This window comes from Mustela putorius, unplaced genomic scaffold (assembly GCF_011764305.1).
Source record: "Mustela putorius furo isolate JIRA1106 unplaced genomic scaffold, ASM1176430v1.1 tig00537227_pilon_pilon_pilon, whole genome shotgun sequence".
NCBI lineage: Eukaryota > Metazoa > Chordata > Mammalia > Carnivora > Mustelidae > Mustela > Mustela putorius.
In genome coordinates, this window is record NW_025422368.1 from 36771681 (window position 1) to 36787242 (window position 15562).

Genomic DNA, 15562 nt, shown 5'->3' on the forward strand with positions numbered 1-15562 from the left:
TCACTCATATATCAGTTTTTAGGTATTTAGATTTACTGTAATATATTAAGCAATATGGCTATCCTTAGGATGTTTGTTAAAAATAGAATCTAAAATTTGAACATATTTTGACAGTCTCTGTTTTTACTATAGGTATGTAACAAGTGGGAACTAACTTTCATTCCATAAAAAGAAAGCATATGAATCATGTCAGGTAGAATACAGACATTTCATTTTTTATTTTCATAATTTTTAAATTTTATTGTTAATTACTTCCTAATCTCATGAGATTTTGAAAAGGCCATTTCCCCCAATCTTCAAGGTACCTACTAAATCCCAGGTTTAAACTGATCCAGAAAATATGTATAAGATTTAGCATTTGAGTTTTCTATGAGTTTTGTCTGACACAGAGTAGAGTACAGGAGTTAATGAGATACTGACACCAGTGGAAACTATGTGGGGGGATATCTAATGTCACATGATCATTGGCTATCTTTCCTCTGACATGGTCTCTCTGAGAGTCAGTGAATCATATCAGCAGGTACCTCCTAGATCAAAGCAGAGGTGAAAGGCCCCAGAGCCAGGACATCGCAGCTGTGTTCCTGACCAAGCTATTTGTCCGGGTGGTGAAATCCCAGGTCCTGGAAGCAGGTATTGCAGCCAGAGAGCTTCTGTGCCCCATGCCTGTGCTGTCCCATTGTGGAGCAAAGAGGGATAAAGTAGAATCTGCTACAGGAAAGCTATGTGTGAAGTTGGGAGGGTTTTGGAATGTTGCAGAAAACAATTGACTTTGGGATCCACGTTAATTCATATGTAATGTTAACTTTATTCTACTAGTGAAGACAGGAATGGATCAGAATGAGAGTGAGTCAAAATATTTCCTAGGCAGAATATGATATTTTTAAATTCTTAGATGCTTTAATAATGATTTAATTCTTTTTTAGACAATATAAAATGTGTTTTCCCCCTCATCTCTCTAGATATTACTTAACTGGTTAGCAATAAATTATCTAATGGTTAAGTTCTTTCATCTTTCAGTTATGTGTAATTAAAAATGTTTGATGCTTTGATAACATGATTATTTTATCAAAATAAATCCAGGTTTATATCTGCAAATTTATTTTCTTATTATTTTGTTATACAGACATTCAGTTAAAATACAACTAAAGAAATCCAAGTAGGGAAGAACATATGACCTTAACACAAAATTTAGCTTATAATTTGGCACTTTTATTGAACACCAAATGGAAGTGTGTTTATAAATTTTATCAATATTTGGTAATTGTTCAAATCATGTTTCCTGACATTCTAAAGTAAATGAATGTTGAAATATTAAGGTATTTTAAAAACCTGAGTTTCAAATCTGTTTAAGAACAGTTATTTAGTTCTTTCTACACTTACCAAAAATATTTTCTGCACTTTAATCACTATATATATGTACTTTTTTAATTCTACAGGAGAGAATTTATTAGGTAATCTTTGGAAGGTATTGTTCATATGAGTTACGTGTAGGTGAAGGATCATATAGTTGGATAAATATAAATTAACTATATATAATATACACACTTGAACTAAATACATATTTATATAAATTATATTTAAGTATAGTATTTTAATAATTTATTTATCTGAATCAGACTATATTTAATATATTATATACCCATTTATTTACTATATTTATAAGATTTATATTTATTTTATTATTTTTTTATTTAAAGATTTTTATTTATTTATTTGACAGACAAAGATCACAAGTAGACAGAGAGGCAGGCAGAGAGAGAGGAGGAAGCAGGCTTCCTGCTAAGCAGAGAGCCCAATGTGGGGCTCGATCCCAGGACCCTGGGATCATGACCTGAGCTGAAGGCAGAAGCTTAACCCTCTGAGCCACTCAGGCGTCCCAGATTCATATCTATTTTAATTAAAGACTATCATTTACTTGCTGTTCTGACCTTGGGAGTGCTGTTTATGTTCTTGGAGCCTCAGTGTTCCTCATCTACAAATAGAAAGGGCCACTGTGCAACACTGCTGTTAGAGTTACAAGTTATGCCTCCCTCGTGTAATATTACTTCTGTAACTCCCTTTCCTTGGACCCCATGATTTCTGCATGCCCATAAACAGTAGTGGACCATTATTTAATAGTGTAGAATCTCTGTTTAAGTCATTATAAAGAGAAATGTTAAAAAAAGAAATTCCCTAACAGTCCCAGATATTTACTTTAACTTGTTTATTTCAGATGCTCAATGCTTGTCATTTGTTTAGCTGTCACTGTTACTTCATGATAAATAATGTTATTTTCATGCCTCATGAAACTGCATAGGACTTGAGCTGTGTTCTTTGCTGCAGCCCTCAAAAATGAGTGAGGAGAGAGTGACATATGCAGAGCTGAATTTACCCAATTCAAGGAAACAGAAGGGCAAAAGACGTCCAAGGAATAAAAAGAGAGGTAAAGGTTTTTCAGTTTATTTTGTTTTCTGAAAACATGATGATGTCAAATAAGAAAAAGTGCAGTCATAATAATCAAGTCTATGCTTATTTGATATTTTATGTCTGGTTTTTTATATATCAATAGGCATATTTAAATGTCATATTCAATGAGTTTTATTATCACAGTGAATAGGGACATTCATTTTAGTTCCAGAATGAATTTCCACTTTCTTCTAATTCTGGGGGTGTTTTTATGCTCAATGCTTACTATATATTTTGTCTTCTGATTTGCATAGGATTTCCATGGCATATTGTTGCATTATCCCTGGGAGTTATGTGTGTTATCCTCCTGTTGGCAATCATAGGCTTAAGATCTATATGTGAGTATCAGACATACATAGTTCTTATGAGAACGATGAGCCAGAGTGATAAATGATATGTTATAACTACTGGGTTTCTGCAGAGCCCGTGAAAATCATAAAGTCCTATACAGATGTTAATAATGGTGTTGATGATAATATTGATGATGATGATTTTATTATTTGGCTATCAGTTTTTATGCTACACAAAAGAGGGTACGTAATAGTTGTAATAGCACAAAATTTGGCTGAAATGTACAGTGAAGCTTACATATATATTCATCCTTACATTTTGTGTAGAAGAAGTTTTCTATATAATCAAAGAATTGGAAAAAATCTGTACTTGAATATTACATTCCTTATCATACTGTAATACTGCTTAAATCACAGAGGAATATAAGGTTGATCTATTTTCTATATCACTTATATATTTCATATGAGTTCCTTTTTAAAAAGATTTTGTTTATTTAACACAGAGAGAGTACAAGTAGGGGGAGCAGCAGGCAGAGGGAGAGGGAGAAGCAGACCTCTGGCTGAGCTTGGAGCCCCCATTACAGGGTTTGATCCCAGGATCCTGGAATCATGACCTGAACTGAAGGGAGAAGTTTAACCTACTGAGCCACCCAAGAGCCCCTATTGCATGTCAATTTGTATATCTATACAATATCTATACAACACCTGCTTTTAATATCTTAATATCTTTTCCTTGATGTTTATTAAATCTTTGGTTCATTCATTCAACACAATTTTGGCTCAGGATCTATGTACACTAAAGACACAGGAATTTTAAAAGTCAGTTCACAATGAGCTTAGTTTAAAGGGGAAGACTTTTTAAGTGAAGCAGTTTTTAAAATAAATATTATCAGTGCTGGGGTAATGGCATGAAGATATCAGAGGGATGGGATAGTCCCGGAGGTCAAGAAAGTTTTTCTCCAGGAGATAATAATTGTTATGATAAGAAGGTTAGGTAGGACTTAATCAGGAAGGTCAGCGAAGAGAAGACTCATCTAGGCAGAGAACAAGATGAACAAAAGAAGCATTACTATGTGAGGAGATTTAAGTTTCTGGGCAAATAAAAGAAGTAGCTAGAAACAGGGTGGCTAGGTATATAATTTATGATAACTTTAATATCATGTTAAGCAATTTTAGACTTGTTCTAAAAACAAAAAGGAACTTTTGGAAGATATTACAGAGGGAAAACATGATTCATGTCTCATGAACATATAGAGATTTGGGAAAAGTCAATTTGAATAGCCTGGAAAGTGGGTAGAGGGACAAGACAGGAGGATATTTCAGGAATTAGGGTTAGTTAGAATGACTGAACTAGTGTCTTAAAAGAAGTGATGTGGAATTGGGAACGTTTATGAGAAATATTTACTATGTAGAATTGTTAGGGTATGTCTTTTATTGATTGTATGAGGGAGAGAAATGAATTAGTGATACCATTTGACGTCAGGCTATATACCTTGACAAATATATTCTACTAAATGTTACGGAAAAAATTAGGCTATGAAGTGTGTGTGTGTGCGCGCGTGTGTGTGTGTGTGTGTGTGTGTGTGTGTGTGAGAGAGAGAGAGAGAGAGAGAGAGTAATGGTGAGGAGTGCGGAGTTGTGGCATATCAGTGTAGAGGACCAGAAAGAATTAGATTGGTTTGAGTATCTTAGAGTGAGCATTTGATAGTCCTCGCAGACCATCAGCATGCATATGGTAGGATTAAAAGTCTGGAGATCAAGAGAGATACCTAGATTAGAGATATAAATTGGGCTTTCATAAATTAATGTAACAAGTATTGGTAAACATAATAGAGGAAAGCAGAAGCTAGACCATGCTTTACCTTATGAAACTAGAGAATAGATTTTCTAGAAGGAAAAGTGTGAGGAGGTTGATTCTTAGGAAAATTTACATTTAGAATAGGTGGAAGGTGGGTAAACGGTAGAAAACAGTGATGCTTTGGTTAAAGAAGTAGGAGGGAATCCAAAACATTATGGCATCATATGGAAGGAAGGTAAAGATAGTCATGGGTTCCGACTGGTATCAGAAGATCAAGTAAAATAATGGCCAACAGTATGCTTACTATATTTGCAAGAGAAAGGTCACTGAAGACAATTTGCTAGAGTAGATTCAGTTGAATGGTGGGTATCATCAAAGCCTGATTGCAATGGCTTATACTTCACACATTAGGAAGCAGAGAGAATGAACACAGAAAATTATTTTTTTAATTATGGCAAAGCAAAAACTTTACCAAGTTTTGAAAGTATGTGGATCTACATGATCTCATACATTGTAAAGGGACTAGAAACTGATACAACTCTGTTTGGTATTAGCTTCTAAAACTGAACATGAGGTTCACCTGGGTGGCTCAGTTGTTAATATGTCTGTCTTAGACTCAGGTCATGATCCTAGCATCCTGGGACTGGGTCCCATACTGGGCTCTCTGCTCTGCAGGAGGCCTGCTTCTCCCCCTCTTACTCCCCCTGCTTGTGTTCCCTTTCTCGTTGTCTCTCTCTGTCTCTGTGAAATAAACAAATAAAATCTTTTAAAAAAATAAAGCTTAACATGATGAGTCACTCATTCTCACTGATGATTGGTAGTAGCAGAATTGGAAATTAAGATTCTCAGTTGTGTAACAAACTTTAAAGGATTTTTCCTTTAATATTCACACACTTACAGAGAAGTATATTTTATGCTTTTATATTTTTTTTATTTGTGACTTTTGGGAAGATATTGTTATTTCTGCAGAGTTGTTTAACTTTCCTTTTGCATACTGGAAGTAACTAAGTTCTTGGTCTAGGTAAATTCAATGAATCAATTACAAGCTTATTCTAGTAGAGAGTCAGTTGCTAAATAAGTACTAAATACAAAATCTCACCAATGTTGAAATCTTTATTTGAAGAGTGGATGACATATAAACTGGTTAATGTTTTATTTCAAATTTATATTTTCCAATATATATGTTTGTACGTTTTATATTTTGTGTTTTATAAGTTTTATATAATTGATAGCAAGTTAAAATTTTATTTAAGAGATCTGTTTCATTTTTGATACTTCCAACTATTTTAAACTACCATTTTCTCTGGTTGTATTTTCATTTAGTCAACAACATTCACTATGCCATTTAGAATTAGAGCAAGCAGCAAGTTTAATTATGTGATCTATGAAAGGCATTCACAACCATAATTTTATAATATGGATTGAAGTTTTTCAGAAATGTCCTGCACACACGATGCAGAATAAGAATGACACAAAGGAAAAAGATGCTTCCTTAGGAGAGGTTGAAGATGACTCAATTTTACCACCTATTATAGGTATGTACTGAATATGTATGATTTACAATTTTTAATGGCATTATCCAGTCTGTCCCATTTCAATACAGAATTTAAAAACTTTATGTTGTGCTTTGACAGGTCCTTTAATTTTGATCACCCTTTGATTTCTTCTTTTCTTTGTTTTTTGAAATCAAATCCATTTTCTTTATTATAGCTAATTTAACTCTTGACTTTCACAAAGTCATGTGATTTGATTATTTGAGTAACTAATGCTTAAGGAAGAATTTTCCCCAGTACAGGTATCTTGGAATTAACATCATCTCTGTGTATTCACTCTATGGATTTTGTCTTGTCAGGATATCTGCTCCACATGGCTGCAGCTTATTTGTCCCGTGAAGGCAAAATTTCTCAGTGCAATTCTAAAAATGGTCTGAGGTCTGTCAGAGACAGTCCCAGGACCCACAGTTTGGCCAAAGAGCTATTACCAGCATTAGACTTTTGGGAAATGGGAAAACCACCTATTTTTTTGGTCATTCAGCCTGAAGTAAGCCAGAAATATGTGTAAAGTGCAGGTCTCTAAGAGGTCTTGTGGTTGAAGATCATGGTGGCTTTTGTTTTCAAGATGAAGACTATGAGTTATTTCAAGGAAATTGGCTCTGCTGTGGAAAAAGCTGTTACTATTTTTCAGAAGAAGAGAAAAGTTGGGACGAGAGTAAGAAGTCATGTGAAGATATGAATTCTAGTCTCATTAAGATTGATAATAAAGCAGAGCAGGTATGTCTGCTTTATTAAACTTGATTAAATGCTTTATGAAAAGTCCTATGTCTTGAGTTAGGATCATTGTTTTGACTTTCCTCGCATATTATTTGGCCACTTTGTTTTGAAGCACTTGTTAATCAGTGTAGATTTCTCTAAAGAGGAGATGAAGGTGTAACATGGACCTAGAAGAACCCCTGTTTTATTTACTTATTTTTTTAAGTAGGCTCCAAACCAGCCTGGAGCCCACATGAGGCTTTAACTCATGACCCTGAGATCAAGACCCGAGATGAGATCAAGGGTCAGGTACTTAACCAACGAAGCCACCTATGCACCCAAGATCCTTTGTTTTAAAAAACGAACAAGAGAGTCATTTCATTGTTAGTCTTTTTATTGTAAGTGTTGCATCTTCAACATTGTAATGTGCATTAGAGAGTTAGTTTTTACCTTCTCAGGGCTACTACAGGGCAAAAGAAAACTACCTTTAATGGTATGAGCAATGTAAAGTGATAATTCTCATGATCTGAGTTCTGTTCTTCCTTCTTGTTCAGTATTTGGAAGGAGTCACACTTGTAAAGGATGATGAGTCTCTTGCTTTCATGAGTGGCCATGAGAAAAAGGATGAAAAATAGACTGAATATACTGGAATGATTCTTTAAAAATGAACTTTTAATTTAATTTAATTTAATTTCTTGTCAGTGTTCCAGAACTCATCATTTATGCACCACCCCCAGTACTCACGCAATATGTGCCCTCAATAATACCCACCACCATTGGGGAGGGTATGTGCCATGGTGAGTGCTGTGAAGTGTGTAAACCTGGCAATTCACAGACCTGTACCCCTGGGGATAAACATATATTATATGTTTATAAAAACTAAATTAAAAAATGTAAAAAAAAATAATACCCACCACCAGGCTCACCCCCCCCCCCTCCCCCGGACAAAAAAAAAAAAAAAAAGCCCTGTTTGTTTCTCAGAGTCCACAGTCTCTCATGGTTTGTCTGCCCTTCTGATTTCCCCCAACTCACTTCTCCTCTCCATCTCCCAATGTTTTATTCCTGATGCTCTACAAGTAATTGAAACCATATGATAATTGACTCTCTCTGCTTGACTTATTTTACTTTTAATCCAGAATGCCAGAGGAAACATCTTTTTTCTAGAAGAGACAATCTAGGTCAAATTTGCCATTCCTTATAAAGTTTAGGACTATAAAGTCAATTGAATGGATTCTGTGGATTTCCTTCTAATAATTCCATTTAGGCACCAAATTCTAGTTACACTGTTTAGTCTTAGCAATGTTACTTCTGATAGTATCTTGTGAAGGATGAGTGAAAAGCCCTGTGTTTGAAAAACAGCAACATCACTCAGGGGTGCCTGGCTGGCTCAGTCAGTGGGGCATGTGACTCTTGATCTCAAGAGTTGTGAGTTCAACACCATGTTGGGTGTAGAGCTTACCTAAAAAAAAAAAAAATAATGATGATGATGATGATGATGATGATAGTAATAGTATAATGATTAAATAAATAAAACAAAAAGCCTTGTGTTTTCTTGTTTCTAAAATTCTTATTAAAATAAAAATATGGGGCGCCTGGGTGGCACCGTGGGTTTAAGCCTCTGCCTTCGGCTCAGGTCATGTTCTCGGGGTCCTACGATCGAGCCCAGCATCGGGCTCTCTGCTCAGTGGGGAGCCTGTTTCCCTTCCTCTGTCTCTGCCTGCCTCTCTGCCTACTTGTGATCTGTCTGTCAAATAAATAAATAAATTTTTAAAAGAATATGAAGAAATCACTTTTACCTATAAGAAACAGATGAACTAAGAAATCATATTAAGGAGTCAAATTTTAAAAATGCAGCTACATCTTTTTAATACCTTGATTCATTTCAACCACAAGGTTATCAGTCTGTTTTGAAATGAATGTTTTCTTCTCTCAGAAATTTACTTTATTTGTAATATTACTCTCCCTGTAATCTGTAATTTCCAATTCAGTGTTCTTCAGTTTTAGTCCTACCATTGAAGTTTCTAGGCTTCAAAGTTTCAGTGAAACTTCTTCTACTTGTTGCCCCTGTATCTCCGTGCACTATGCTAGAGCCCTTGAAATTCCTTGTGACTTTTGTCGTGGGTTAGAGCAAAGCTCTGTTGCATAGTTTATAATCTGATCCCTTGGTGTCGGGACCTACCCTGGAATACTGATGCACTGTAGAAACCAGAGACAGACCTTGCTGCAGAGCAGCATTGCTCTGACAGTAATGGTTTTGGATTTTAGTCTTTTGCTATTTTCCAAAGTCTAGAAGTATAATGAAAGCCGTGCCTTAAATCCATTGATGCAGAAAAATGAGATTGGCTTTTATACAAGCAGTTATACCTGTAAATCTAACAAAAATATGTGAGTGAAAGAATCAATGAACATTTAATTTTAGTGTTTCTTCAGAGACCTAGAAATGAGAAAGTATATTATATTTTATATAATACTCATCTATCTTCCCTAGTCTAAAAGGGAAACTTTGAGATTTTTTCTTATACAATTTAATTATAGTGAAAAGAATATTGAAGTCTGTGTGTGTGTGTGTGTGTGTGTGTGTGTGTGTGTGTGTGAGAGAGAGAGAAAGAGAGAGAGAGGGAGGAGAGAAAGAAAGAGTGGGAGAGAGACAGGAATAGGATATGAGAGAGAGAGAGAGAGAGACCAAGAGGCAATAAATACATTGCTTTTAGGAAAGAACATTAATTTGTTGCTTTACATTTGAATCCATAAGGGAACTTTCCCCCCCTCTTTTAAATAATTTTTTAATTTTTTATTTACATGTAATTTATTATTAGCCCCAGGGGTACAGGTCTGTGAATCGCCAGGTTTATACACTTCACAGCACTCACCATGGTACATACCTTCCCCAATGTCCATAACCCAACCACCTCCCAATTCACCTCCCCATGCCAACCCTCAGTTTGTTTTGTGAAATTAAGTGTCTTATGGTTTGTCTCCCTCCCTATCCCACCATGTTTCATTTACTCCATAAGGGAAAATTTGAAGTGAATTAAATATGCCAATTGGAATAATGATGTTAAAGATATTTTTGACACTGCATTCATTACTCAGTGCAGAATATTTTCAAAACTAAGATTATGATTCCCACTTCAGTTATGGAAAATACTATAGGAAGGTTTTTTGTGTTTTTTGTTAGAGCATACATAGCAAATAAATGGCATAAACTGTTTCAACTGTCATAGGTATTGTTTCATCATTTTCACTGCTGTGTATGATTGTACAGTGTGCATATGCTTCATCCATTCTCTAGATGATAGGAATTTGGGTTGTTTCCAGCTCTTGTTGTTATGAATAGTCCTTCATGAAACATTCTTAGACATGTCTCCCATGTGTCTTCTCTCTCTCTTTTTTTTTTTATATGATAAATCATCCTATGAGTGGAATCATCGGTCAGTAGGATTTGTACAAGTTCAATTATCTAAAAATTTCTTTTCAGTGTAACAGAATTCATTGTTTTTGCACCACACCCAGTGCTTCATGCAATACATGCCCTCCATAATACCCACCACCTGGCTCTCCCCACCTCCCACCCCTAGCCCCTTCAAAACCCTCAGGTTGTTTTTCAGAGTCCATAGTCTCTCATGGTTCACCTCCCCTTCCAATTTCCCTCAACTCCCTTCTCCTCTCCATCTACCTATGTCCTCCATGACAAGTTCAATTTTATATGACAATTCCAGATCATTTTTAATATGATTTTAACATCCGTTTTAAAGATATCTTTGATCTCTACTATCCCACAAACTTGATATTGTTATTTTTACTTTCTGCCAATTAAAAAGTTGTAAAATATCTCCTGATCTATATTGAGCTTGGCTCTTTCCTATTTATTGGTTATATGATATATTTATTTGAAATGTGTTCTTATGTTTTGTCCATTTTTTTCTTATTGGATAATTTTATTTTGATATTGCTTGATAGAAATATGTGTTTGTACTTTAAGTTACTGCAGATGTCTCCAGATTTGAAGCTTGTATTTTCACATTCTTTAAGGTAGAGAGAAGTTCAAGGTTTAGTGCAATCCTATTTACCTATTTACTTTATCACATGTGAAATTTTTTAAGTCCATCATGTCCCTTTCTGGGTATCTTTCATTCAGTCATAAAGAGTTGAGTGATTTGTTCATTAAATCCTTTCAGTATCCATTTCTTCTGTGCACATGGAGAAATTAGTCTGCCTTCTTCATTTATCAGAGTGGCATTGGAAGATAAATGTGCCCGGTATTTTACAAGTCCTCTGTGGGTGATGTATTTTCAGTGATGTTATGAATAATACATAATTCTCCTTTCCTACAGAACTTCATTCAATCAAAAATAAGATACAATTACTGGATTGGATTATATAAAGTAAGAGATAAGCATCCCTGGAAGTGGCTGGATGGCACACCCCTATCTCAGACGGTGTAAGTTTTCATGTCACTGTTTCCCATTTCCTCTCTTGCTCAGGAACTGCCTGGTGGATTATAGGTCAAGAAGAGGAGAGGATCCTTGGGGACTTAGGGAAAGTCTTGAATTCCATGTGATCTCACTTCTCAGCTAGGCAACCAAATGCAAATCTCAGGCCTCCAATAGACCAAAAGAGCATTATTTATTCCCATGTTCCTCAATGGAGGAACATGTCCTTCCAAACATGGTAAAGAGACATTTTGCTTTTGTATCGTTCCCTTGTATGTTCTGTGATACTAGCATGTTCACTAGTTTGGGTGCAGGAAATGGTAAAAGTATAATGAGGAAAGAAAAGTTGTATCTAAACCCAGCTCTCTCTGTGAGTGCAACTTGTACCTATTTAGTTGGTGTCATTCAAGAACTAAAAAGAAAAGAGCTTTTTCCATTAAGTGACTTGGTAATCTTGCATCTCTAATGTGGTCCCTTAGTGTCTTTCATGCTATTATTTCACAGAAGTCTGCATAATTTCTGGTAATCCTGTCTCATTGGTAAATCCCATTCATTTGTTGGTTGATGTCCCGGAAACTAGTTTAGAAAACGAAGCAAATGATCTTACTAAATCTAAGTAACATGGGGCACAGTATGAGAGACATTGGGTTATTTAACATGTTTATTGATTGCCTGTAATATGTCAGGCACTGCTCTAGGTATTGAAACTACAGTGATGAAGAAAACAGGCCACAGTACCCTCCCCTTATGGATATTACAGTCTAATGCAGGCATGATAGTGTTAGTGGGATGAATGAGGACAATACAAAAAGGCTGAGTAAATGATGTGGCACATTAGATAAATGCTATGGAGTGTTGTGAAGTCTCTTATTTTTTTGCTATATGGCAGTGTTGTCTTTTGTGTATGACGGTAAGAGAAAGAGATTTCACTATTTTAAATGTAATGGTCAGAGACAACCTCCTGGAGACATGTTTGTACAGTACCTTGAATGAACCAGCCATCTGCATTACCTGATGGGACGGCTCCCTAATAGTAGACACAGCTGGTGTAAAGACCCTGAGGTAGGAGTGTATTTAACATGCTTGAGGAAATAGCAAGATGGCCTGCAATGCTAGAACAAGGCGAACAAGAGGTAGGGGTAGATGTAGGTTAGAGACTTAATGACAGTGGGAGTGTGTAGGACATCAGAAAAGTGTAAGAACTTGGATTTTTTCATGAAGACATGAGAAGCTATTAGAGGGTTTTGAGCAGAGGAGGGACAAAAACAGGCTTCTTGTTTTAGGGTGCCTCTGGACACTCTGTTGAGATTACTTGGTGTGCTTTCTTTTGGGGGAGGGAGCAGAGAGGCTAAAGGAGGATGCAGGAGGCTGCTGAAGAGTCTGTTGCAGTCATCCCGCTGAGATGTTGTGACTTAATGATGGTTGGCAGGGTTGACGCTGGTGTAACGTGGCCAGATTCCACACTTCTTTCAAAGATGTGTGAAAGAGGGGCACCTGGGTGGCTCAGTGGGTTAAAGCCTCTGCCTTCAGCTCAGGTCATGATCCCAGGGTCCTGGGATCGAGCCAGGCATCTGACTCTCTGCTTGGCAGGGAGCCTGCTTCCTCCTCTCTCTCTGTCTGCCTCTCTGCCTACTTGTGATCCCTGTCAAATAAATAAATAAAATCTAAAAAAAAAAAAAAAAAAAAAAAAAAGATGTGTGAAAGAGAGACAAATCACGGATGGCTCCAGGGTTTTTGGTCCAGAAGTTGTAAGAGTGATGCTGCTATTAATGTTACTAGAGCATAATTGGAATTCAGTGTTAGATACAATTTGAATGACTCTCTTCAACATTTAGCTATGTCTACAGGTGTCACACGCATTGTGGTACATGATCATGAAGATCACACGAGAGGTTGATGCAGGGAATGCAGATGTTGTACATAGCAGTGCACAATGAAATAAGTAAGTGGGTGGAAGTGATTCTCAGGAAATCTAAGATCCTTGGACACCCGATTGTTTAAGATAATGATAAGATAACGGGGAGATAAGGATAACCAGAAAATATCATTGAGAAAAGTGCTTGGAGATACAAAAGTAAAACCATGAAGGGACAGGTAGGGTGATGAAATCCTTGTAAAAGAAGTACTACTGAAGTAATAGAGGAATTTAAAATGTTGGTGAGTTCTGACTGATAAATTTTACTACTTGAAATTGTTACTTCTTGTCAGTTACATTCATGGACATTTGAAGGGAAATGAAAACTAAGTAACATTATTTTTTCTGTATGCTGTAGCCGAATCACCAAATTTAAAATCCAGGTATTTTATTCTTATAGCCCCAATTTCACAACCTTTGAGCATTTTGTTTGGTGTGGTAAACAGTAAGGTGAGTGGGGAAAAGTGCACTCTGTTTTAAATGCATAGAACACCCTGTATGATTAAAGTGAGGCTAGTGTTTTAAATGCATAGTTTGTGCACATTAACCTGAATAATAGGAAACTGGAATATTTTTATATATAGTTACAGCATGTCACATAATGAATTTATTATATTTGGTCACTTTCCAGAAGTTTCAGGAGTTTTAGAAGAAGAATTTTTCAAGTGTATATGTCTAACTTATGTATACATCCCAGTCTAAACTAGTTTTTCTACTTCTCCCCTATCTCCAGCTGTCCACTGACATTTCCATTAGTTTTAGATACAATTACACTTCATAATCTTATAGCTATATGTCTGTCACACGATTTGTATGTCTACCGAAATCATTGCACTTCTGTTGTAAATTTGTGATACATTTTGCCTGACAAATGACTTGCTAAAATAAATATATTCTCTGATGCAGGCATTTCCAGCAGAGTAAAGAAGATGTAAAATGCGGACACCTCAAGCCATCAACTATTTCTACCGCTGATTGTCAAAAACCCTTTCGTTACATTTGTGAAAAGCCGTTCCCTGGCTCTTGTTATTAAAAGATTTTTGTCATCAAAATTTTAGTATTTTCTTTCTTTAACAGCTATTAGGGAAAAAACTTAGGGTATTCACTTAAATTAGTTTACTCTGCCTGACTTATTAAGGGTAATGATCTTTCAAACATTCCTCGGCAAGGTTAAAACACTAAGACTTATAAATAGGAAAATTATACATCCAAAAAAACCATGTTTATTGTTTAGAAATTTGAAGAATGAATCCATCAGGGAATGTGAAAAAAATTCCTTTTGATTGAGTGTAAGATTTTATATTCAAAAATAATTAAATGATCCTGATACAAGTAGGTAATTAATATTCACATCGTTCAAAATATGAGACAGATAATGATGAGCAAATTCTCTTAACCTATTTTGTTCCTTATTCACCTAGTTCCCTTCTTATAGGCAAATATGTAATAGATAGTATTCTGAAAATATTCTAGGGAAGTACAGCCATATGCATGCTATCTGCTAAGCAAAATGTTACATAACTACAGAGAATAGTATTGCTTCTTTACATTTTTGTTTAGAAATATATCGTGCAGTTTGTTCCATTTCATTACATAGGAGCTTCATCAGTGTTTGTAAGCAGCTGCAAATGTTACACTAACCAGATGTACCTAAAATTTATCTACAAGATTTTTTTTTTTAGGTTTTCAAGCATTTATTTTTATTTTTTATTTTTTTAAAAATCATATAATGTATTTTCATCCCCAGATGTACAGGTCTGTGAATCGCCAGGTTTACGCACTTCACAGCACTCACCATAGCACACACCCTCCTCAATGTCCATAACCCAACCACCCTCTCCCAACCACCCTCCCCCCAGCAACCCTCAGTTTGTTTTGTGAGATTAAGAGTCACTTATGATTTGTCTCCCTCCCAATCCCATCTTGTTTCATTTATTCTTCTCTTACTCCCTTAACCCCCCTATGTTGCATCTCCACTTCCTCATATCAGGGAGATCATATGATAGTTGTCTTTCTCTGATTGACTTATTTAGCTAAGCATGATACCCTCTAGTTCCATCCACGTCATCGCAAATGGCAAGATTTCATTTTTTGATGGTTGCATAGTATTCCATTGTGTATATATACCACCTCTTCTTTATCCATTCATCTGTTGATGGACATCTAGGTTCTTTCCATAGTTTGGCTATTGTAGACATTGCCGCTATAAACATTCTGATGCACGTGACCCTTTGGATCACTATGTTTGTATCTTTAGGGTAAATATCCAGTAGCGCAATTGCTGGGTCATAGGGTAGTTCTATTTTCAAAATTTTGAAGAACCTCCAGGCTGTTTTCCAGAGTGGTTGCACCAGCTTGCATTCCCACCAACAGTGCAGGAGGGTTCCCTTTCTCCACATCCTCGCCAGCATCTGTCGTTTCTTGACTTGTTA

At 35.9% G+C, this 15562-nt stretch overlaps 1 protein-coding gene across 1 annotated transcript; it reads left to right on the plus strand.

The window, feature by feature from the left end:
- The first annotated feature begins 525 nt into the window (after nt 1–525).
- LOC123389994 (C-type lectin domain family 2 member F-like) lies at nt 526–14182 on the plus strand. Its single transcript, XM_045073211.1, has 7 exons — nt 526–630; nt 2323–2422; nt 2700–2783; nt 5961–6068; nt 6652–6803; nt 11117–11223; nt 14037–14182. Exons 2-7 carry the CDS (start codon nt 2332–2334, stop codon nt 14161–14163), a joined length of 669 nt encoding a protein of 222 aa, XP_044929146.1. The 5' UTR covers nt 526–630; nt 2323–2331; the 3' UTR covers nt 14164–14182.
- The last annotated feature ends 1380 nt before the right edge of the window (nt 14183–15562 follow it).

Bases quoted from the DNA above. Each gene is read 5' to 3' on its own strand.
- LOC123389994 (XM_045073211.1), top strand. From the start codon at position 2,332: ATGAGTGAGGAGAGAGTGACATATGCAGAGCTGAATTTACCCAATTCA. The intron at 2,423-2,699 runs GTAAAGGTTTTT...TGATTTGCATAG, and splicing joins TCCAAGGAATAAAAAGAGAG to GATTTCCATGGCATATTGTT. The intron at 11,224-14,036 runs GTAAGTTTTCAT...TCTCTGATGCAG, and splicing joins ACACCCCTATCTCAGACGGT to GCATTTCCAGCAGAGTAAAG.